The following is a 24,268-nucleotide window of genomic DNA, read 5'->3' on the forward strand; positions in this document are numbered from 1 at the left end:
TGTCACGTTGGGGCATCAGGCACTTCCTCCCCACTGTTTGCACTGTCCATGCACAGTGGCCACAAGGCCTGTGGCAGGATACCTGCCTATGGATCCTGTTCTCTGCAGAACCCCACTGCCCCTCACTGTGGGTGACATGCTCTCCCCACATGTCTGTGTCTGCTTGTCCACATCCTGACTCTGGGGTTCTATTTTTTGGCAGTACTGGGGCTTGAACTCAGGGCCTCATGCTTGCTAGGCAGCTGTTCTACCACTTGAGCCATTCTGCCAGCCTTTTTTTTGTGTTGGGTATTTTCAGGATAGGGTCTCACGAACTATTTGCCTGGGCTGGCTTTGAACCGCCATCCTCCTGATCTCTGCCTCCTGAGTAGCTGGGATTATAGGCATGAGCCCCAGTGTTCTTTATTGCTTCTGCCTGGTGTCACCATATCAACTCCCCTAGATAAAATACAAAAGCACATTTGATCAACAACAACCCAGCACGCATCACTGCCGTGGTCTCCCCTCTTTTCCACTTGGTTTTATTTTTCACTGTAGCCCTTGGCACAGCCCCCGTTTCATCTCTCCATCTACTGTCCATCTCTCTATGGGAGTAGGAGAACCCCAGGGACTCTTAGCTTTGACTTGTTCGGTTCTGTTCCTGTAGACCAGCAGCAGCAGGATGTGGGCACTGAGTCAGTACCCTGCCCAGGGATTCTGGTTCTGTGGCCATCTGCCTGCTGTAGGGCAGGGGACCGTGTGGCCCCTCCGAGAGAGAAGCACAGACAGGCGCTCCGAAGCAGCCTGGGGATCTTCTGGGGAAGGTTTTCCTGGCTTTTGCAGCTGGTGTGGCTAGTGGTTTTCACCCAGGCTCCCCAGGAGCTCGAGCCCCTGCTTGTGCCCTTGCTGACACAACTTGAGCATGTCTATGCTCTTTGGTTGGCTATGTACTGAGCTGGGCAGCGATCTTTAGCTGTGGGGTGTCCTGATGCCTTGGGACTGTTTGGGAATGATGCAGACTTTCATCTGTTTTGTTTTGTAGCTCTCTCTTGGTAGATCATGGTAGTATACCAAATATATACACATATGTATATATATTTAGGGGTACTGGGGTTTGAACTCAGGGCCTCACACCTGCCTGGCAGGTATTTTTGAGGTAAGGTCTTGAAACTGTTGGCCCAGGGCTGGCCTCCAACCACCATCCTCCTGATCTCTGCCTTCTGAGTAGCTGGGATTACAGGTGTAAGCCACTGGCACCTGGCTAATGGCTACATAGTTTTATCTTTAAGGACTCTGCAGGCTGTAATGTGCGTCTCTGGAACACTGATTTTTATGGCCTGGCTGCTCACCCATGTGTCTGCGTGTTTAACTTTTGCAAAGGGTTTGATCAAGCACCTTACTGAGCATTTCTGGGCACTGGCTGTGGGGCAGGATCTCTGTTCTCATTTCTCTCCTTCCTCCGTCCATCCGTCCATTCAGCGAGCAAGTGGGCATTGGGGTCCTTTCCATCCTCGGGCTGGAGACTGGGGGGTGGGGGTGGACAGGCACGGCAGGGATGGGGAGAGTTGATGCTGCTCGGAACTCGAGGTGCCCTGAATGGGGCAGGAAGGGGCCACCACGAGTGCCGTTCACTCGCTCATTGCTCCTGTGACTCTCAGCCCTGTTCTAGGCATGTGTGATTCAGAGGGACGAGGTCCCTGTCCTCTTGAAGGTGACTTTCCTGTAGTCAGTGGCTACAGGACATCATGTTGGGTAGTTATAAGGACAGTGAAACAAACAAGGCCAGGGAAAAGAGGTGAGTACAGACAGGTGGTTGGACATGATACAAGGCATCTTCCAGGAGGTGGTGTTTTGCAAAATTTGAAGAAACGGGGTAAGCTGGGCGAAGATCTTAGAAAAGTGAGTGATTCACACACAGAACAGCACGTGCAATGTCCTGAGGCTGACCAGTTGAGCAGCTCAGAGAGCTGGCCAGAGGAGGTAGGGACTAGATTAAATTGGCCTGTGGGCCCAGGGAAAGAAGTCTGGCTTTTTGAAGGATATGGATTAAAGGTGGGAGAGGGCTTTGTGTTGAGGGTTGGCTTGTGGACACACAGATGGTCGGTTTATTGGTGGACTGGAGTGGCAGCCGAGTTGCTAAGGGAGCTTGTCCTTGGGTGTGTTTAGGATTTATTCTGCAGGGTTTGCTGATGGACCAGCTGTGACGTGTGCACCCAGGAGGGGAAGAGAAGGAGCCTCAGGCTTAGCTTCATGTTTGTAGGGAAATGGTGTTCACAGGCAGGAGCCTGGAGTGAAAGTGAGAACTTGTCATTTGCAGGGTCACCCAGTGCCCCAGGGAGCAGACTAGTCAGAACTCAGCCTTAGGCTGCTGGGAAGGCTTGGGAAGCCATCAGCTGATGGACAGGTGGCTGGAGGGGAACAACTAGGACTGGTGTGTACAGAGCAGCAACCAGGACAGAGCAAAGGCACCTGGAAACTTGGAGGTACCCAAGAGAAAGGACTCCTCCCTCAAGCAGACAGGGCAAGGCCGGCAAGATAGGATGGGGTGTTGGAGATCAGGAGAAAAAGGCGAGACTGGAGAGGGCTTGCCCACTTGCTGCTAGGATTGGAGTTCAGTTGGTGACCGGTGGGTGTCTCAGTGGGATGGAGTGAAATGTTGGCTGTCCTGGTTTGAGAGCACATGACCGCAGGGTAATGGGGTAGTGACTGCAGAGAGTCCTTCAAGGATGATCTCCCAGCTGGGCAACTCAACAGTAACTTGGAATGGGGGGTGGGACGTTGAGGCAGGGTTGTTTTATAACAGTACGATGTTCACAGTAGGTGAACAGACTGTCAGGAGGGCAGGGCCAGGGTTTTTGGGATCACAGGCTTGGTACCCTGTTTGTGCACCTTGGCTTAGAACCTCAGGGTGCCCCTGGGCCACCTGTGGCAGGCCACCTGTAATTCTTAGCTCATGTTGTTGGGAGGTTTGAGTTCCTGTGTGCTGAGCACCTGAGGGGTGGAGGCCATGCTGAGAACTGGCTGTTGACCTTGACTTGCTGTTGTTGACATTGACTTGCTGTCCCTGTGACCTTCACCTTCCTGTCCTCACACAAAGCAGTGCAGCCCAGCCATGGAACACTAGGGTGGTCCTCAGTGGCCAGGTGCTCATGACAGAGGACATCCTGGAGCTGAAGAAGCAGCCCTCTGGTCCTCACTTCCTGTTTCCTCCCCTGAGGTAAAAACAGGCCTGCACATTATTAGGTAGAGCACTGAGTAGAGACTGTCCCTGCAAGTCCCCAGCCTTCCCCCTTTCCCCCCTCCCCCCATCTCTTAATTTCTGGCTCAGCTGAGGTCATCCAGTGGGCTGGTTCTCCTGGGTGCCTCAGAGTTGAGGACTGGCCTCTGCTCTACACCCACCCATGGCTCACCCGGCTGTCTATGCCTCTTTTCCTCTTCTCCCTGTCCCCCACCCTGGCCACCCCACTTTCTCTTGTCTCTGCCCCTCCCCCAAGTAAACTCTGAACCCCTTGAACAGAAAAATGTTGATCAGAAGTTCAAAGGCAGCAGATAGGAGGCCCAGCCAGGGGTGTGACTGAGGGGCGTGGCCTCCAAGTGACTGTCACCTTAAACCCAGGCTTTGTTGACTCTTTCCATGAGCAGTATTGGTCTAGTGCAGCCCAGAAGGCCAGGGCAGAGGGACATTGGTAGAGAAACTTCCAGTGTGGGCACATGTGTGGTTTATAGATACAGGAGACTTGGCCCAGGCCAGTGTCCCACCCCTGCCAACCTGGGGGGACAGTGTGGCCGTAGAGGGGACTAGAACTGCCTTTTTCTTTGCATGAATGACTTTCCCTCCCTCCCTCCCTCTGTTTCTCCCTCCCTCCCTCTCCTGTCTCTCTCTTTCTTGTACTGGAGTTTGAACTCAGGACCTCACTCTTACTAGGCAGGTGCTAAAGAATTGAAGAAGACAGCTGGTGCTGCATTATACATCTATCCAGTGATTACCGTAATCATGAGGGCATCATGACATACTTGGACATTGTCATCAGTCCCTCTGCCTGACCATCCCGGGCTGACTTGGGGAGGGCTTTCTGGGCTCCACAGTGTGGAGATGGACCAGAAGGAATGCACTTACAGCTTCTGTTCTGGGAATTCTTCAGCTTGTGTCATGGGGTGCCCAATATGAGTTCTTTCCAGATAGGGACCTAAAGTAGGGGTGCTCAGGTCTGAGCCTCTGGTCTTTTTTGGCCACAGAAGGAGAAGTGAAATACTCCAATTGCATGCCCATCCTGGGGTTCTCTGAGCTGCGCGTGTGAATGTGCTGGGGCCCAGTGGGCACTGAGCTGTGACATGTGGGTGGAAGAACCAGTGTGAACCTCTTTGCCTTGTGACCTTGCCTTGTGAGCCTCATGTGGCCTCCTGGTGTGGCTAGGGTTGTGTCCAGGGCTGTGGGTGGTGACCCTCAAGTTGGACATGTTTGGAGTCTGGGCTCCTGGCTGCCTTCAGGCAGGGTCATCCTCCCATCCTCGGGAGCCCATCCTGCTGGGCTGTGGCTGTCGCATAGATGCGGCCTGGGCTGGCCAGTGTGGCTACTTCCCTGTTGCTGTGGAAGTGGGTGGAGATGTTGCCTTTGTTGGAGCACGCCGCCTTATCTATTGGAAGCGGGTTTTTCATGGGCTGGGTATGTCCGGGGTTAGATCTGAGTAAGCAGGCACTGGGTCAAGGCCAAGTGCAGGACAGGACTGCCGACCATTGCAGTTCCAAGTCAGAAGCCTTTTGCCATTAGCTCCTTGGAGTACTGACTTGCTGAAACCAGGGCCATCCTGGAGTCTTTGGATAGAACATGGCAGCTTCCGTCTGCATGGGAAGACTGAGTTTGGAAGGTGACCTTGAGCTAGTGAGGGGCCGCAGCTTCTTCAGCCCAGGGCAGGACTGCCAGCTCTGCCCCCTCTGCCCTTCCTGGGAATAGTAGTCAGAAAAAGAAGAACAAGTTTGCTTTTGCAAAATCTTGAGTAGTAAGTAACTAACACTTGTTACTATTGATGAGAACAGAAGAGTTTTCCATTGTCTGTGCAGGGTCTCCTACCTCATCCCCCAGGTCCTTTGGAGAACCCATCTTTGCAGGGGAAACACACCCCACCCACTGTCCTACATAATAAAGCCTCACTAGAAGACTGGGAGGTTGGCTGGGATTTGATCGAACCCATTAACAGAGGAAGGAAGAAACTATGGCCCAGAGAGGTCAACTATAAACCCAGAAACACACAGCACCCAGGGGCTGGAGTCCAACAGAGCCACTCCTGATTTAGTATTCTGTCCTTCCCACCTCCTTCTACTCCTCCCTGGGAATGTCCCACGCTGTATGCCTCTGTCTCAAAGTGCCATCACCCCTGGCTTCTCAACCCAACTGCAGATGAGAGGCCCACGTGGAGGTTTAAAGAACTACAAGCTTCTGGAGTCCCCCAAGATTGTGGTGTGAGTGGTAGGGTGGAAGTGGTACAGAGATGGGGTGTTTGTAATCAGCCCCTCCGGGATGGGTCTGAGGGTAGAGTTGGGCTGAGGACTGTCTAGTTTTTCCCCTGGTGGGACCCCCCCAGTGTGTACTGTGTTCTTACATGCTCAGGACCCGACCCAAGGTGACATTTGCTGGTCTTACTGGGCGAGTGTTGGGTGTTTCTGGCGGAGGAGAGCTTGGGAGGTGTTGGAAGGTAATTTGAAGAGGGTCTCTGAGGATGCTTTGTTGGGAAACCCTTCTCCAGCTGTGCCCACCTTACTTTGGGGCCAAGTAAGGGAGGGGAGACCTGGTGTGGGCCTTCCCTTCCCCAGGTAACCCTGTCTGGAAAACAGCACAGGTCTTTCTTTTTGCAGTCCTGGGGTTTGAACTCAGGACCTACACCTTGAGCTACTCTGCCAGCCCTTTTTTTGTGATGGGTATTTTCTTTTTTTTTTTTTTTGAGAAAGGATGTATATACATGATAGAGATGCAGAGTGACATTACATACATGCCTGTTCCCCTGCCCCACCCTTCACAGAGGGTCTTGGGTAAGCCCCAGGCAGTAATAACAAAAATGACATAAGGACCAAGAGTGCCCAAGTGGAGTGTTACCTTTCCTCACATTTACAGTAATGTCAATGTCATATCTATATCAAATTTTTTTTTTCATTTTTCTTTTATTATTCATATGTGCATACAAGGCTTGGTTTATTTCTCCCCCCTGCCCCCACCCCCTCCCTTACCACCCACTCCACCCCCTCCCGCTCCCCCCCTCAATACCCAGCAGAAACTATTTTGCCCTTATCTCTAATTTTGTTGTAGAGAGAGTATAAGCAATAATAGGAAGGAACAAGGGGTTTTGCTGGTTGAGATAAGGATAGCTATACAGGGAGTTGATTCACATTGATTTCCTGTGCGTGGGTGTTACCTTCTAGGTTAATTCTTTTTAATCTAACCTTTTCTCTAGTTCCTGGTCTCTTTTCCTATTGGCCTCAGTTGCTTTAAGGTATCTGCTTTAGTTTCTCTGCATTAAGGGCAACAAATGCTAGCTAGTTTTTTAGGTGTCTTACCTATCCTCACCCCTCCCTTGTGTGCTCTCGCTTTTATCATGTGCTCATAGTCCAATCCCCTTGTTGTGTTTGCCCTTGATCTACTGTCCACATATGAGGGAGAACATACGATTTTTGGTCTTTTGAGCCAGGCTAACCTCACTCAGAATGATGTTCTCCAATTCCATCCATTTACCAGCGAATGATAACATTTCGTTCTTCTTCATGGCTGCATAAAATTCCATTGTGTATAGATACCACATTTTCTTAATCCATTCGTCAGTGGTGGGGCATCTTGGCTGTTTCCATAACTTGGCTATTGTGAATAGTGCCGCAATAAACATGGATGTGCAGGTGCCTCTGGAGTAACAGTCTTTTGGGTATATCCCCAAGAGTGGTATTGCTGGATCAAATGGTAGATCGATGTCCAGCTTTTTAAGTAGCCTCCAAATTTTTTTCCAGAGTGGTTGTACTAGTCTACATTCCCACCAACAGTGTAAGAGGGTTCCTTTTTCCCCGCATCCTCGCCAACACCTGTTGTTGTTGGTGTTGCTGATGATGGCTATTCTAACAGGGGTGAGGTGGAATCTTAGTGTGGTTTTAATTTGCATTTCCTTTATTGCTAGAGATGGTGAGCATTTTTTCATGTGTTTTCTGGCCATTTGAATTTCTTCTTTTGAGAAAGTTCTGTTTAGTTCACCTGCCCATTTCTTTATTGGTTCATTAGTTTTGGGAGAATTTAGTTTTTTAAGTTCCCTGTATATTCTGGTTATCAGTCCTTTGTCTGATGTATAGTTGGCAAATATTTTCTCCCACTCTGTGGGTGTTCTCTTCAGTTTAGAGACCATTTCTTTTGATGAACAGAAGCTTTTTAGTTTTATGAGGTCCCATTTATCTATGCTATCTCTTAGTTGCTGTGCTGCTGGGGTTTCATTGAGAAAGTTCTTACCTATACCTACTAACTCCAGAGTATTTCCTACTCTTTCTTGTATCAACTTAAGAGTTTGGGGTCTGATATTAAGATCCTTGATCCATTTTGAGTTAATCTTGGTATAGGGTGATATACATGGATCTAGTTTCAGTTTTTTGCAGACTGCTAACCAGTTTTCCCAGCAGTTTTTGTTGAAGAGGCTGCTATTTCTCCATCGTATATTTTTAGCTCCTTTGTCAAAGATAAGTTGCTTATAGTTGTGTGGCTTCATATCTGGATCCTCTATTCTGTTCCACTGGTCTTCATGTCTGTTTTTGTGCCAGTACCATGCTGTTTTTATTATTATTGCTTTGTAATATAGTTTGAAGTCAGGTATTGTGATACCTCCTGCATTGTTCTTTTGACTGAGTATTGCCTTGGCTATTCTTGGCCTCTTGTGTTTCCATATAAATTTAACAGTAGATTTTTCAATCTCTTTGATGAATGTCATTGGAATTTTGATGGGAATTGCATTAAACATGTAGATTACTTTTGGGAGTATAGACATTTTTACTATGTTGATTCTACCAATCCATGAGCATGGGAGATCTCTCCACTTTCTATAGTCTTCCTCAATCTCTTTCTTCAGAAGTGTATAGTTTTCCTTGTAGAGGTCTTTGTGATGGGTATTTTCAAGATAGGGTCTCATGAACTATTTGCCTGGGCTGGCTTCAACCACCATCCTCCTGATCTCTGCCTCCTGAGTAGCTAGGATTACAGGCATGAGCTGCTCACCTCCAGCCAGATCAACTTTTGAATTACACATGACAGTGAGACTATGCAGTATTTGTTTGTCTGTGCCTGGCTTATTTCATTAACACAATGTCTTCCAGTCCTACCCATGGTATTGTAAATGACAGGACTTTTATCCTTCTTTATGGGTAAATAACATGCTATGGCTCCACAGTTTCCTTGTCCAGTCGTCCGTGTATGGACCCTTGGCTCGTGGTGCAGACTTTGAGGTTGAGCAGGTGTTTAAGCTTCCTGGAACCCGTTTCCTTGACTCCGCTTAAGTCACTGAAATTTCTTGGGGGAGGGAGGAAGGATGCAGATGGCGCCACCACCTGGTGCTTACTGGGCCTCCAGGGACCAACAGCCCACTGCTAGTCCTGAACCGAGGTCAAGTTTTTCCTTGGTATTCTAGAAAATTTGTGCTTAAGTATAGCATGGCCAGGGGAAATAGGAGGAAGAGTGTGTCCTTTGTGTACTGACAGCAGCAGAGGATTCTCAGCCCTGAGATCCCATCTGTCCTGGTACGAGCTGACCATGGGTATCCTCACATTCAGAGTCCCTCCGATCATGCAGAAATGCCAGGCCAGGGGTGGGAAAGCAGATTGGCCCTCCCTGAATCCAGATCCTGATGATTTGTGCCCAGTGTCCCTTCTCATTTTAAGTTAGGATGGGTGGGGCTGCTCATCCTAGTGAGGACACTGGCTGTTGGAGACTCAGGGATGGCTTGACTGTTCCCTGCTCCATTCCCTGGGATGCTCCTCAGGGCTGGGGGTGGTACTTGAAGCTTTGGCCTCTTGGGAAGATTGAGGGACCTGCAGATTTGGTGTCTGGTGCGGACCAGCTTCCTGGCTCATAGGTGACACCTTCTTGCTGTGCTCTCATTGGGGCCTCTGTTACACTGGTAGTGACTTTTCATGAAGGTTCCACCCCCATGACCTGGCACCATCACACGGGGGTTGGTGAGGACTTCAGGATGGGAATTGGAAGGGGACACAGACATTTGGACCCCACTAATGGGGGCTGTGCACTTGTAAGGAACATCAGGGTGAGAGGTAGCAGGTGGGTTTGTGGTCTTCCTTTAGGTTTTAGGTTTGATTTTTAGAAATTTTGTTTTGGTGGGATGGGTTTTGAACTCAGGGCTTCACACTTGCAAAGCAGGCACTCTGCCACTTGAACCACACCTCCAGTTCATTTTGCTTTTCTTCTTTTGGAGATGGGGTCTTGAGAACTATTTGCCTGGGCTGGCCTTGAACCTCCATCCAATCTTAGCCTCCCAAGTAGCTAGGATTGCAGGCCTGTGCCCTGCTTGATTTTTTTTTTTTTGTTTGTTTGTTTGTTAAAGAGAAGGGGTCTTGCTGGGCGCTAATGGCTCATGGCCTGTAATCCTCCCTACTCAGGAGGCAGAGATCAGGAGGATGGCAAATATATCATGAGACCCTATCTTGAAAAAAACCCATCATAAAAAAGGACTGGCGAGTGGCTCAAGTGGTAGATAGAGTGCCTGCCTAGCAAGCAAGAGGTCCTGAGTTTAACACCGCCCCGCCCCCCCCCAAAAAAAGGAGGGAAAGGGTCTTCTTATGTAACTTAGGATATTTTGAGAACTTGGACAGGAATCCCCAGACCTCAGATTGCAGGGGTCCCTGAAAAGCCCCTGCCTCTCTCCCTCACCTCATTTCTGTGCGTCCCCTCCACCCAAGGGAAGGTGAAGAACCCAAGATTTCTCTGTCTTTTCTTCCTTGTCTTTCCCTTCCCCTCCTCTCCCTTCTCCCTCCTTCCCCCTCCTCCTCTTTCCTCTCTTCTCCTCTCCCTCCTCCTCCTCTTCTTCTCCTTTTCTTCCTCTTCTTCTTCTTCCTCTTCTCCTCCTCCTCCCTCTCCTACTCTGCCTCCCTTTTCCCCTCCTCCTACCCTTCTACCTCCCTCTCCCCTCCTCCTCCTCCCCATTTTCTTTTCCTCCTCCCCCTCCTCCCACAGGAGGGAAGGGGTCAGATCCAGGGGCCTGGCTGTGGAGAGGGGCACAGCTCGCACCTGGGGGGCCGGAAATCTTTGAGTCAACCTTTTCTTTGGCTTCCTTTGCCATCTTCAATGAAGTTGGAGGGGGAATAAGCACAGAGTGGTGGCGAATTTTGTAGGCAAAGCAATTTTTCTTTACTTCTCCAGTCAGGGGAAGGAAATGGACGAAGGCCCAGAACAGAGGGGAAATGGAGACCAGATGTGTGATTCTCCAGCGCAGGCCAAAACACCCTGCGAAGGAAGTCAGAAGTCACTATCTGTCCCTTCAAAGAGGCCCCAAGATGTACAGAACCGCACAGACTGTTGTTGCCCTGGGGGTGTGTGGGGGGTATTTTTCTGAACTTTGCAGCCAGCAAAGACATTTTGGGGAAATTGGTGACTGAACACCTTCCTGTTGAGGCCAGGGGCTCATGGACTCACCACAGATCCTTTACGACAAAGGACAAAATCAGACTTGGGGTGGAATCACCCAGAGTGGGTAACTGTTTTCAGACCATCCTCCTGGGGCCAGCACAACATATGGAATCTTTAAAAATTGCCCTGGATGTCCCCTCTGGGATCCTCTGGGGGGATTGGAAGCAGCTCCCTGGCTTGCCTGTCTTGTGGAAATCCATCATCCTTGGCCCCTGGAGTCCTTACCTTATGCCCCTGCATGTCCTCTGTCCCTGAGTGTGCATTATCTTAGTGTTGCCTGGGAAGCCCCCTCCCACTCCAGCGTCATCCAGCCGTGGAGAAGAATGACTGACTGCAGTCAGATCTTATGTTGATGGGAAGAGATGGGACTTGTCACCCACAGTGTTCATGCAGTGGCCCCAGTTGTAGGGACCAGGAGAGAGGGCTGCATCCAGCCAGGGAAGGGGCTCTCTGAGCTCAGGTTGGGGGACTTTAAGCATCTGGTCTCTAGACCCCTTGTGTGGGTTTGACCAACGTGTGCTCCATTCCATTCAGGTGCATCTATCTGCAGGAGTACCCACTGGAAATGTCATGCTCTCCCCTTTGAAACTGCAGGTGGCACTGGCCAATGCTTGTTGCTTCCAACGTCACAGTCACCCTGATCTCTTGATCAAGGTGGGGACCGCTAGTCTTCTCCATTCTACTTGTTTCTCTCCCCCTTGCTTTTTTTTTTCTGAGGTACTGGGGTTTGAACTCAGGGCCTCACACTTGCTAGGCAAGTGCTCTACCACTTGAGCCCTGTTTTATGATGGGTATTTTTCGAGATAGGGTCTTGGGAACTATTTGCTGGGGGCTGGCTTTGAACCACGATCCTCCTGATCTCTGCCTCCTGAGTAGCTAAGATTATAGGCCACAGCCATTGGCACTGGGCTCTTTTCCTTTTTGTAATGAATGAAAGATACTGTAGACTATGTAGGTGTTCTCCAGAGAATCAGGAGTCAGGGTATGTCTTCTCTGCCCGTGACCCCTCAGGAGGAGTAGAAGCTGACTGCTACCTCCCCCAGGGAGCCCTGCACAGCCCTCCCTTCATCTTCTCTGGACACATCTGCTGCTGTCCTTGTCCCTGTCCCACCAGATGGGGAGGTGTGCTGAATCCAGGTTGACTTTTATTGTGTTGGTTTACATGTTTCTGTCCTTACTCAAGGACTCCAGTTGTAGTCAGTGGATTGTAATTCAATATGATCACTATTTATTTTGATATTCAAGCTGGTTTGGCCAGTGGGAGCCTCTTCAGGGTGGCTCCTGTGTCCTTGTGGCATTCCCTCATGTCATTCTATGAGTATTCCTTTACCATCTGGGTAAATAGAAGAAATTGCTGGCTCATCAGGTGTCATGGTTGCTATTGGGGCTGGCTGCACCAGCCCACGCTCCTGTGACAGAGCCGGGGGCATGTCTGTGTGTGCATACTCATGGCTTGTTTTGCCTCTGAAGGAACCCAGTTTTCTTCCCATAGACTCCTACTGGGCTCTGCTGTAGGTCGCCAAACTTCCACCACCTCTGCTTTCCCACAGTCCTTCTCACATGTCACAGATTTCCAGGTCAATTGTCCAGGGGGGAGACCCCCAAAGCAGCACTCCCACTCCTGCCCACACTCCACACTGTCCTCTGCGGGGCACTAGGTGGTCCTCCAGGATACAAATGTATTCATCATGTTCTTTATTCATTCCTTGTTAGTGCCTCTGTTCTGGGGTCCAGCCTGGCTCAGAATTGGGGCCCCCCTCTGGCTACTATGTCCTGTCTTCTTTCTCCACCTCCCCAGGTCTTGTCCTTGAGTCCTATCTGTCTTTAGTATGCCTGATACACTCGTATATTGTCAGCTTACGAACACACTATATGATACCCACTGTGGTCTTGACACCCTGGCTTCATTCCTGCCTGAGAAATTCCTTCAAGTCATAGCCCACTTGTTCAGTTCTTTTCTTTTTTAATTTAATTTATTTTAAAATTTTTTATTAGGATATATTCATTGTGTGGGGGAGGATTCATTGTGACAATTCCAAATAGGCTTACATTGTACATTGGTTAGATCACCCACTGTCTCTCCTCCTCAGCCCTCTCCTCTCTCCACTTAGAGCAATTGCAAGAGGTTTCTTTGTTCTATTTCATATAAGTATATGAAGTCTATCCACCATATTCCCTCCCCTTCGTCTCCTTCCTTCACCTTCCCCCTACCACTAGCACCTCCCCCCCCCCAAACTGTACCTATTTTACTCAATGATGTATGGACTCTGTAGCCCTGTCTTAGTTCTGTGTGTGGATGGAAGGTAAGCCAGCTGTCATTCTTCCCTCCACAGCTGAGTGTACACTGCTCAGTAAGGATTTTGTGTGTGAATGAGTATGTGAATGACATCTGTTTAGGAGCAGTTTGCAATTTCCAGTGACGCCCCTGGGGGTTTGATGTTACAGTCTGCTTGTCACAGGCTTATTATGTCCTCAGTTTAGTCTGAGTTTTCATACGCTCTCCCTGATGCCCACTTGGCTGACGTCTACTTAGCTATCTGCATTCCATCCTCTGTAGAAAGAATGTCATTTTGTTCTGGGCACCAGATGCAGTCAGAAGCCAAGGAGAGGTCATCTAGGCACTATGCACAAATGAGGATTGTGGCAAAGCAGAATGAAAAGAGGAAGCTGGGCAGAAACTGGGTGCCCACTGTCGCCTGTAGCAGGGGGCCAGGCAAGCCTCCCATTCGAGTGGAAGGTGGGAGTCTGTCTGCACGTGGGGGAGCAGCTGCCCTGGTTTTTGGGTTTCCCTGTTTCCTCATATGGTACTGCTGTTAGACCTGCATGCTTCTGCTCACTTTCCAGGAGACTCAGAAAGGTGTGGCCTGAGACCAGTGGCGAGTGACCAGCACTGGCCATGGGGAAGTAGGGAAAGCAGCATGCAGCTTGTTCCTGCACAGTGGAAAATCCCAGACAAAGGTTTGGGCACTAGACAGATGACTATGCCAAAGGGTTATAGCCTTTACCATGAGGTCTACAGGAGATGATTAACCAGTATGTGTGTGTCTGCGTGTCTGTGTGTGTCTGTGTCTGTGTTCAGGTGGGGAGGAGGATCTTCATCTGAACCCAGATGGCATCTTTTCAGCTAAAAAGAAGGAGAAAAAGCTAGAAGGCTGCAGTGAGCCCCAGGGCACAGAGCCCAAGGAATCTGCAGTGTAAGAGCCCAGCTTCAAGCTTGGCTGGAAGGGGTCAGTATGGGGACAGGAAGAAGGGACTGGAGAGGTGCTGGCTCGTGAAGAGACCATGCTGAAGTCCACTCAGGCTTCAGGGCTCTGGACCTTGGCCGAGAGACCTTGGTTGTGATTGCTAGTTGTCTCTTGGGACTGAGTGGTGTTGAGACAAACCAGTTTGTTATCAACTGGAAGATGTGTCACATGTGTGTAATTTATGACCAGCAATAAAGGGCAGGAATTCTCTGAATGGCCTGCCCTGCTAAATAAGTAGAAGCAGTCTTGGATATTCGTGTAATAAAAGCCATCTTCAGTTGCTTGCCTTCTGGTGTGGCAGACATGGTGACATAGTGCTTGTGTCTTGACTGTAGAACTTGGGTGGACCCCAAAGAGCGCAGAGCCTGGGTCTCTCCTTCAAGGAGTGTTATTGTGTTTGGGGGCTGTCTGTCCATTGCTGAATTCAGATTCCTCCTGCTGGTTCCCACTGGCACCACAGTAAGGGTGGTGGAAGATCCAAGTGACTTGTAGAAACCTTCCATTCTTTTCTAGGACCCCTTAGCTCTGTGCTGATGTCCAGGATGTGTTGAAACACAGGGATACATGATCTCCCATCTGCATGGGTACCATCAGTGCCCCCTGAGATTCCCAGGACCAACCTTCATGGTGTTTGAATTGAGTGAGGTAGTGGCTTTTTTTTTTTTTTGCGGTACTGGGATTTGAACTTAGAACCTCACACTTGCTAGGCAGGTGCTCTACCACTTGAGCCACTCCACCAGACCTTTTTATGTGATGTTTTTCGAAATAGGGTTTGTCCAATTATCTGCCCAGGCTGGCTTTGCATTGTGATCCTCTTGAGTAGCTAGGATTACAGGAGTGAGCTACCATTGCCTGGCTGAATCACCTACCTTTGAGTTATATGCTGCTGTGTACCCCATCTTGGGTTAGATGTGGGGAATCTGGAATGAATGTAATACAGACGTGTTCTCAGTCATGTGGGGGACAGAGATGTGTATATAGGAATGTGACTGACAGACTTTTACTAGAACTAACATTTGAATAAGCCATAGGGAAAAAAAGAGTATTGATGAATGAATACAGAAAAGTGAATGAAAGATGAATAATGACCTCATTTAGAGGGGTGGGGGGAGGGGAGAATCCTTGATGACCATGTGAGAAATTGGAACCTAGAGTGGCATGTTCCAGGCAAGGAGGCATTTTGGGTTTTCTTTGCATTTTTTTGTAGTTGAAAGTTGAAAAACAGCCTTTGCCACTCCACTGCAGAAACAGAAAGATAGATATTTAGTGCCAGAACCTGAGAGGTTGAATTGATGGCTGGAATTTGCACATGTGGTAGCCAGAAAGGCCCTGCATGGCCCACCCACACTGTACTTCCAATCTTTGGTCTTCTAGATCTCAAGTTAGTGTCAGAGCCACTGAGGCTCTGGGACACTACAGGTCCTTAGAACCCACATATAGGTTGGGCCTGGAGCCCAGGCCCCAAGGGCCTCATTACTAGAGCTACAGCTGGCTGAGGCTCTGGCAGGGGGTCTCCTTTCCTGGACCCCATAAATGCAAGGCAGTGGCTTCGGTTTGAACTCATCCATCTTCAGAGCAGACTTTTAATTGCTTAGCAGTTAGACCTGCCATAGAGCTTCTACTCTGGCAAAAGTCCCCTGACTATTTTGAGTCTTAATTTTTTCCCCAGGTACAGAGTGGGGACAATATCCATCTACTGTGTGACCCGTAAAACTTAAGTGAGATTATGCATATAAAATGCTAGTGCCAGCTGGGCGCCAGTGGCTCATGCCTGTTACTGAGGAGGCAGAGATCATGGTTTGAAGCCAGCCCCAGCAAATAGTTCAAGAGACCCTATCTAAAATAAAAAAAACCATTGCAAAAGAAGGGATGGTGGAGTGGCTCAAAATACTTCAAAACAAAACAGACAAACATATATTACTGCCAGATGGGCATAGTAGTGCACAACTGTGATCCCAGCTACTCAGGAGGCAGAGGTAGAGGACTGAGGTCGGAGGTCAGCCCAGGCAAAAGTGGGAGATCCTTTCTGCAAAATAAACTAAGCAAAAAGGGCTGGAGACATGGCTCAAGAGGTAGAGTGCTTGCTTAGCAAGCAGTACCGCCATGGGGACACAGTTCCCTGGAAGCCCCTCAGGACTGGCAAGGAGCTGTCCACACTCCCCTCCTGGCTTTTCTAAGAGACCCTCACACTTTCTGGGTTTCTGACTTGCTTTTCCGTGAGCAAGGCCATACAAAGTCACTTGATTTGAGCTTTGCATAAAATCCCCACCGGTCACCCACTTTCTCCAGCAAGGTCAGCCTGCTTGTTTTTCTTAATTGAAAAAGGCAAATTGGAGGAGGAAAAAACAAAACAAAACAACAAAACCTTTCTGCCTTGGTGTTTTTCTTCTTTCTATTCCCAGTGCACTTTGCTGGGTAGTGTCAATTACCGGTGCCCCATTACAGATGCAGGGTTTATTGGAGAATTGTCAAGATTTAAAAATTCTGAAAGCCTCAGAGCCTGAGGGCTTTGGTTCTTCCAGGCCCCTCGGTGGTCAGCGCGCTTAGAGGTTTGAAATCCTAGTCAGGGCGCACCCCGAGCCAAGCGTCGGTAATTCCAGTCAGATGGCGGCGGGAAGGCGAGGCCCCCCCCTGCCTCCCAGGCGTTTCTTCGCCCACTTTTCCCGTGTCTGGCAGAGCAGCCTGCGCGGCGGTCTGGGCGGGGAGGAAGGGCTAATTCGTGTCAGATGGAGGGACGCGGCGGGCCCCGCGCTCGAGCCTGGCTTTTGTTCCCGGCGTCTGACTTCTGATGGGCAGGAGTGGCCGTGGAGACGGTGCGCGCAGTCTCCAAGAGCCCTTGGGGACCTCTCGGCCTTGACCCTTTCCTGAGACTTGCACAGCAGGGAGCCCAGGAGCCATCCGCTGCTGGGGAGCTCCCTTGGGGAGGGTCAGCAGTCCTCGTCAAGCGGGACCCCCTGCGGACGGCAGGGCGGCCATGCGGTTGCGCGGGGCGAGATTGGCGCGTGAGGCCGGGGCGCGCGGGCGCCGGCGCCAGGTGAGGGCGTGCGGAGAGCGGTGCTGGGATCGGGGACAGGGGACAGAGCTGGGACAGAGTGCAGGGCTAGGACCGGAGATAGGGGACAGAGCTGAGACAGAGTGCGGCACTGGGACTGGGGACACAGCTGGGGACAGAGCAGGGACTGGGAATTGGGGACGGAGCGCGTCGTTGGGATCGGGGATAGGACACAGAGCTGGGACTGAGAGTGGCGCTGGGACCCGGGACAGAGCTGGGACCTGGGATTGGGGACAGAGTTGGGATAGAGCGCGGCACTGGGACTTGGGACGCACCGGCGTGCGGGACATGTGTGTGGGGGGAGTGCACAGGGCCTGGGGTCCTGCGGGCCGGCACGCACGTGGCCTTGCCAGGTTTGCGCGCGTATTAGTGCGCGCAAGTGCTTGCGTGTGCTCTTGGCGTGCGCTGTGTGCGCGCCCTCCGTGCCCGTGCCCTTAGGGAACTGGGACCTTGGTCATCTCGCAGACATCGTTCCACGCGCGTGTTTATTGCAAGCTGTGCTGATGTCCTGGAAGTCCCAGGTCCGTTTGGGGACCACCGGCATCCTGCATAGGGGTGCAGGGGCTCTCCACTGCGTTCAGACTCCCCCGCCAACAATCACGCCTAACTGCATTGTGTTGCCAGAAACTTAGGTAAGGTTCTGAAGAAGAGTGACTGTTGGGCACATACCAGTTTACCTGGTCTGAGTGCATGCATTCTTATTGCAGGGTAGCAGCAAAAACCTAAGTGGGGACGCTGTGCGTGGAGTGGGGTCCCTTCTGTCCCTGGTACCCACCCCAAGCTTCTCTGTGGTCTGGGATCTTGTCTGCTGATGTGGGAAGTGTTCTGTCTGTTTAAAATCAGAGTAAAGTTGAACTAAGAGTGTTTTTTTGCCTGCCCAGAATGCTATGCAGGGTAGCTAGGCAGCTACCCAAATGCCCACCTAAATCCGCTTCCTCTGGTGGGTTGGATATTTCTTCCCTGAAAGGAAACCCTTAGCTGAGGGATTGTGAGGCTGTAACCTTGTGTTGTTGGGTGTGAAACTATTTTGCCAGGGGAGACTTCCTAGCTGGGAGGTTCTGGTGTAGGTTTTGTATCTGGGCAGACTGTAGCATGCTCCTGGAGCTTGCTGCTCCCTGCCCAGCTTTGCAGAAGTTTTTCTTGCTCACAATCATGACTAATTACCGAGTTTCCCTCAGGGAGTCCTTTTTGAACCAGCAGTCTTGCTAGCTACTCTCTTGCAAGGCCGAACTCCTAAGAATTAAATGCAATGCAATTTAGATTCTTGAACTCAGCTGCTGCTGGCTGCTTGGCTTGGTTGCTACCCTCCCCTTCCCCCTCCTCCCCTCCCAGATATGAAAGCTCAGTGTCGTGTGAAGACAAGGGCAGTCTGATCCTGTCTAGTGTCCTTTTACAACCAAGATGTCATGTCCGATGGGGTGCACAGATGTTATTACACTATCTTAAATAAACTCCCCGTAGGTCCAGCATTGGGAAGGCTGTGCAGGCGCCACAGAGCCTCTGCTGTTCCCTTCTTTGCTGCTTCTCGCTGTGGACCAGTGAGGGAGAAGGCAGCAGGAAAACAGTGTGCCTTTCTCCCTTCTTGGAATAAAGGTATTTGTAAAGAATGAAAAGGTCACAGTATCCCTCCTTGGCCCACTGACTATGGCCAATTTATTTGGTGCACAGATATTAATTGAGAGTTCCATGGTTCACTGTCTGTCAGCTGGACAGGGCCCACAGAGAATAGAAGGGAAAGAGTGTGGTTCCAGTGAAGGAATAACTGTAAAGCATGCCAGCTGGGGCCTTATCACCAGGGATGTGTTTGTCAGGCACTTGAATGCATAACACCGAGGGTGGCTGTGGTGTAGGGAGTCTTGCATGTCACCATCTGCATTTGTAGAAGGGTGATGATGGCACTGAACCACCTTGCTAATGTGAATTTCGGTTTTAGCAAGACCGTTATCTTTTTGAGGGGTTGGACCTGTGCTGTCAAGAAGGCAATAAGAGCTGGGAGCATGTGGCTCACGCCTGTAATCCAGAGATCAGGAGGATAAGTGGTTCAAAGCCAACCCTGGGCAAATAGTTCCCAAGACCCTATCTTGAAAACACCCAATACAAAACAAGGCTGGTGGAGTGGCTCCAGTTGTAGAGCACCTGCCTAGCAAGTGTGAGGTCCTGAGTTCAAATCCCAGTACTGCAAAACAAAACAAAACAAAACAACAAAACAAAAAGAAGAAGAAGGTGCTGGTGGATCTGGTCTGTAATCCTAGCTGCTTGGGAGACTGAAATCAGGAGGATCAAGGTTTGAGGTCAGCCCAGGTAAATAGTTCATGAGACCCCATCTCCACAAAATAAAACCAAAAAAACCCAGAGCAAAATGGACTGGAAGTGTGACTCACTCACGCTGCTTTGCAGATGTGAAGCCCTGAGTTCAATCTCCAAGTCTACCAAAACAAAACAAAAAAAGGAAGGAGCGTGTAGTAGTAGTGCTTTATAGGAGTCTAGATCCTCACAGTGCAGGCTGTTGTGTAGAGGGGCTGCAATTAGAGTCACCTGGTATGCTGTGAAAACATTCCAGGGTTTAATTGGTCTGGGGTGGAGCCAAGGCCAGGCTGTTTTAACAACTCTGCCCAAGTTCTCCTGCTGTAGCTTTGACATTTACTTTAGCTCTGTGAAGAGGCAGGAGGGGGGAGGGTGTCCTTTCCACATAAGAGAGGCTGTGGCTTGCCCAGGGCCACCCAGCTTGGATTGCAGGGGGCAGAGCCAGTGCAGAAGCGCTGGTGATTCAGGGTGCTTCCCCTCTTGACGGTCTGGATGACATCATTGTGCACATTAGGAGAGGTATGGTTCATGGTCAAGGCTGCTGAGGAACCTGAGGTTGTTGGAAGACTGGATCTAGAACTGGTCATGATAGAAAAGTCCTGGTTACCAGACAGCTTTGAATAGCAGGGAAGGACTGGGGTGGTCCCAGAATGTGCTGTTAAGTTGGGAGAAAAATGGAGCGGATGAACCAAACCAGGGTACAATATATGTACATATGGAAATGTCACAGTGAATCCCCCTGGATAACTGTCATCTACTAATACAAATGTTTCAAAATAAAGTTGGGATGGCACCTTGGGACCTGTCCTCTGACAACCCCATTCTTTGGGAGTGCCTCATGAGGGATTACTCTATCACAGGTGAAGGAGGAGCAGGTGTGGCCTGTGTGCTCAGCACTTGTTTTGCTTTTGAAAGAGAGAGTAGTTGACATTTTTGGGGGTTGAATTGGAACTGTCAAATATCTAAATTCGAGGGCTGGGAATGTAGCTCGGTGGTAGATGATTCCTGGCACATGTGAGGCCTTGGGTTCAATGCCCAGCACCCCCCAACACCCTAAAAAAACCAGAATTCAAAGCATTCACTCAAACTCATGTCTTTGTCAGTTTTATAGGAACCTGTGAACACATTTTGACTGAAATTCTCTTTAGTAATTTAATCATTTATTTAAAGCAGGATCTCACTGTGTAGGCCAAGCCAGCCTCCAACTGGAGCTCCTCCTGCCTCAGTCTTTGGAGTACTGGGATTACAGGCATGAGCTGCCAAGCCTGGCTCTCAGTTTAGGATTTTTAAACTGGAGAAATATTTTCAAAATATGTAGAGCATTTATCAAATCATGCACTTCACTGTGCATAGTATTTGCAGCTGTTTTGGCCATTATAAATGCTTTGTGTTTTATAATCAATTTGCCAGTTTTTACAAAAAATGCTGTGCTTTTGAGTGATGTGTTGAGGGGACAGATGGCGGAAGAATTGCTTCTTGAAACTCTTTTCTTTTGGAGGCATGGGGGTTTGAACTCAGGGCCTCAGGCTTGCTAGGCAGGTGCTCTACCACTTGAGCCACTCCACCAATCCTCAAGAATTGCTTCTTAATCCTGTGAAAACCTTGAATCTTTCATCCTGTGAAAACCTTGAATCTCTAACACTCTTTAGGCTTTTAGAATTTTCTTTCAGGAACGTTTTGTAGTCTTTTAGTGTAGAGATGTTTCACACCTTTTGTCAGATTTGTCTCTAAGTATTTTTTTTTTTTTTCCTTAGGTACTGGGGCTTGAACTCAGGGCCTTCACCTTGAGCCACTCCACCGGCCCTATTTTTGTGAAGGTTTTTTTTGAGATAGGGTCTTGTGAACTATTTGCTTAGGCTGGCTTTGAACCATGTTCCTTCTGATCTCTGCCTCCTGAGTAGCTAGGAGTACAGGTGTGAGCCACCAGCACCGGCTTATATCTAAGTATCTTAGGTGTTTAATGATTTCTGAATTTCAGTTTCCGAAGTTCATTGCTAAGACCCAGAAATGCCAAGAGTTTGTGTGTTGATCTTAGAGTCTTCAACTTGGCTAAACTCACTGTTAGTTCTAGAAGCTTTCTGTGCATTATCAGGTTTTTTTTTTTTTCACCATCATGCTGTCAGTAGCAAGACAGTTTTACTTCTCAATTTTCTTTTATTTCCTCTCCTTGCCTCATTAGAATGTTTGGAGTCTTAACGACAACATTGAGTAGTGGTGACAAATGCAGACGTCTCTGTCTCATTCCAGACCTTAAAAGGAAGTCATTCGTTATTAAGTATACTAGCTGTAGGTTTTACATAGACATATTTTATCAAGTTGAGGATGTCTCTATTTCTACTTGACTGAGATTTTTTGGTGGTACTGGGGTTTGGAGTCAAGGCCTCACGCTTGCTAGGCTGCACTCTACTACTTGAGCCACCCCACCAGCCCTATTCTGTGATGGGTTTTTTCGAGATAGGGTCTTGTGAACTATTTTCCCTGGCTCAATCCTCCTGATCTCTGCCTCCTGAGTAGCTAGGATTACAGGCATGAGTGCTCAGCTGGGATTAAGTTTACTGATTGATTTTGGGATGTTAAACACCTAATAGAAGACCATATTTTAATAGGTCTTGAATGTTTTTAGATTGCTTAGCCTTCTTTTCTGTCCTAAAATGAACACTCCATACTCTGTTGGTGTTGAGTCAAATATTCTATAAATGTGTGTGAGGTCAAGGTGTTTGATGGTGGTGTTCAAATCTTTTGTGTCTGTTAGATTATGGAGGGAGGGCTACCACAAGACAGGCAGGGTGGCTTCAACCAGAGAAATTCATTCTTTCACAGTGTTGAGGGTAGGGAACCAGAACACTGGTTCCTCTGTGACCTCTTTTCTTCACTTTTAGACATCCATCTTCTCCTTGTGTCCCCTGTGAACATGGATTACTGACGTCTTTTCCTTTTCTTGTAAGGACATCCATCATTCGTATAACCTGTAAACCTCCCTTTATTTCTTTGAAGACTTTGTCTCCAAATAAAGTCACCTTCAACCTTTGAATTTTGGGGAGGACACATTTTAGTTCACAACTAGGGGTAGTGGAATTTCCAACTGTGTTTATATGTTGATGTGTTTCTACACAGTTCTATCAGTTTGGTTTCCTTTACTTTGAAGCTTTGTTATTTGGTGCTTAAATGTTACAGATTTTTATGTCTTTTTTGGAAATTGAAAAGTGATTAAAAAAACTTTTTAGATCCTTGGTAATATTCCTTTCATCTTTAAGTGTACTTTCAACCATTCCAGCTTTCTTTTGGTTAATATCAGTGTGGATTTTTTTTTTTTAGTATTTGCTTTGTTTATATATATATATATATATATACATATATATATATAATATCTGACAAGCTGTGACTTTTTGATTGACCTATTTAGACTAGTTGCATGAGTGTGGTTATTAATGAGGTGAGGTTTGTTCTTCGTTTCCCTTTGTTCTTTGCATTTAGAATTGAGTGGCTGAAACTTTGATTTCATTTTATTGACTTTGTTGGCTTATTACCTCTTGTTCCTTATTTTAGAGGTTGCTTTAGGGTTTAACTTTCACAAATGACACAAGACCCTCACGATATAGTATGTTCCTTTTTTTTCTTTCCCAAGCTTTTTGGTACTATGCCATAAATTTTACTTTTACATAACTTAATTGTCACATGACTTTTTTAGGGGGAGAGGTTTTTTTTTTTGTCTTTTCTTTTTTGGTGCTGGGATTGAACCCAGGGCCTTACGCATGCCAGGCAAGCGCTGTACCACCGAGCTACATCCCAGCCCTCACGTGACTTTTTTAAACAGATGATAATCTTTTGGTAATCTTTTAAGTGTGTTATGCCAGGCACTGGTGGCTCACACCTGTAATCCTAGCTACTCAGAGGCAGAGATCAAGAGGATTGAGGCAAATAGTCCTCATGGTCCTATATCGAAAAAACCTATCACAAAATAGAGCTGGTGAAGTGACTTAAGGTGTAGGCCCCAAGTTCAAACCCCAGTACTGAAAAAAAAGAGGAAAATGTATATATTTACCTAGGTAATGGTCATTCCTGGTGTACTTGATTCTTTTACATAAAGACCATGTACCTGTATATGTCAGCAAGTGATGGTGTAGCTTTTAAATATCTTAATAAATTTCTGATTCACTTTCATTTTTGGAAGATTTTTTGACTGGGTACTGGATTGACAGGTTTTCTTCAGTGTCCTTTTTTTTTTTCCTATGTGGTGCTGGGGTTTGAACTCAGGGCCTTACACTTGCTAGGCAAGTGCTCTACCACTCAAGCCACTCCACCAGCCTTTTTTTTTTGTGTAAGACATTTTTGAAATAGGGTCTTGCAAACTATCTTTTCAGACTGGTCTCCAATCATGATCTTCTTGATCTCTGCCTCTTAAGTAGCATAGGATCACAGGAGTGACCCATCAGCTCTTGGCTTCTTTGGTGGTTTTTTTTTTTTTTTTTTTTTTTTAATCACTCCATGTGTCTTCACTTCAGCTGTCCTATGATTGGTCCCTTTTATGTCTGATTTTCACAACTTGTTTCACATCTTGTTCTTAGTGACTGCTGAATTTCTTGATTTTCTTGGCTGTTTTGCTCCTATTTTGGAAAAGTTTGGGCCATTGTTTTTTCAAACATGCCCTCCTTCTCTGCTTTCTTCTCTTTTGGGGACCCTAGTTCCATGGATATTATGTTGTTAAAATGCTCCCTTAGCTCTGATGCTCATTTGTTTCTTTATTTGGGTCATCTCATCTCTTTGTGCGTTATTTTGGGAAATGTTTATTTTGATTGTCTTCAAATTTACTTCAAGTTTTTTTTTTTAATTATTTTTTGTAGTGTCTAATTGGTCAACAATAAGATCCAGTGTATTTTTTCACCGCAGATTTTTATATTTTCTTTTGTGGATGTCTGGTTTGGATCTTTTAATATTTTGTAAGTCTCTGCTTTTTGAACACATGTAGCACACTTAGAATAGCTCTTGATATCCTTGTGCTAATTCTAACATCTCGGTCAGTTCTGGGTTAGTTTCAAT

At 48.1% G+C, this 24,268-nt stretch overlaps 1 protein-coding gene across 8 annotated transcripts in view; it reads left to right on the top strand.

Annotated features, from left to right (window-relative positions):
• Tns3 (tensin 3) overlaps positions 1–24,268 on the top strand; it is a 271,418-nt gene that overhangs the window by 26,426 nt on the left and 220,724 nt on the right. For 2 of the 8 annotated variants that reach the window (XM_074065408.1, XM_074065407.1), the window contains exon 1: positions 16,573–16,909. The exons of 4 other annotated variants lie outside the window; for them this stretch is intronic. In XM_074065408.1, the coding sequence (XP_073921509.1) occupies positions 16,850–16,909 (60 nt within the window). In that variant the 5' untranslated portion in view covers positions 16,573–16,849. Of the gene's footprint in view, positions 1–16,572; positions 16,910–17,406; positions 17,560–24,268 lie in introns of those variants that run through there. 2 more of the 8 variants (XM_020165394.2, XM_074065411.1) reach the window with 2 other exon arrangements.

This window comes from Castor canadensis, chromosome 2, assembly GCF_047511655.1.
Source record: "Castor canadensis chromosome 2, mCasCan1.hap1v2, whole genome shotgun sequence".
Lineage (NCBI taxonomy): Eukaryota > Metazoa > Chordata > Mammalia > Rodentia > Castoridae > Castor > Castor canadensis.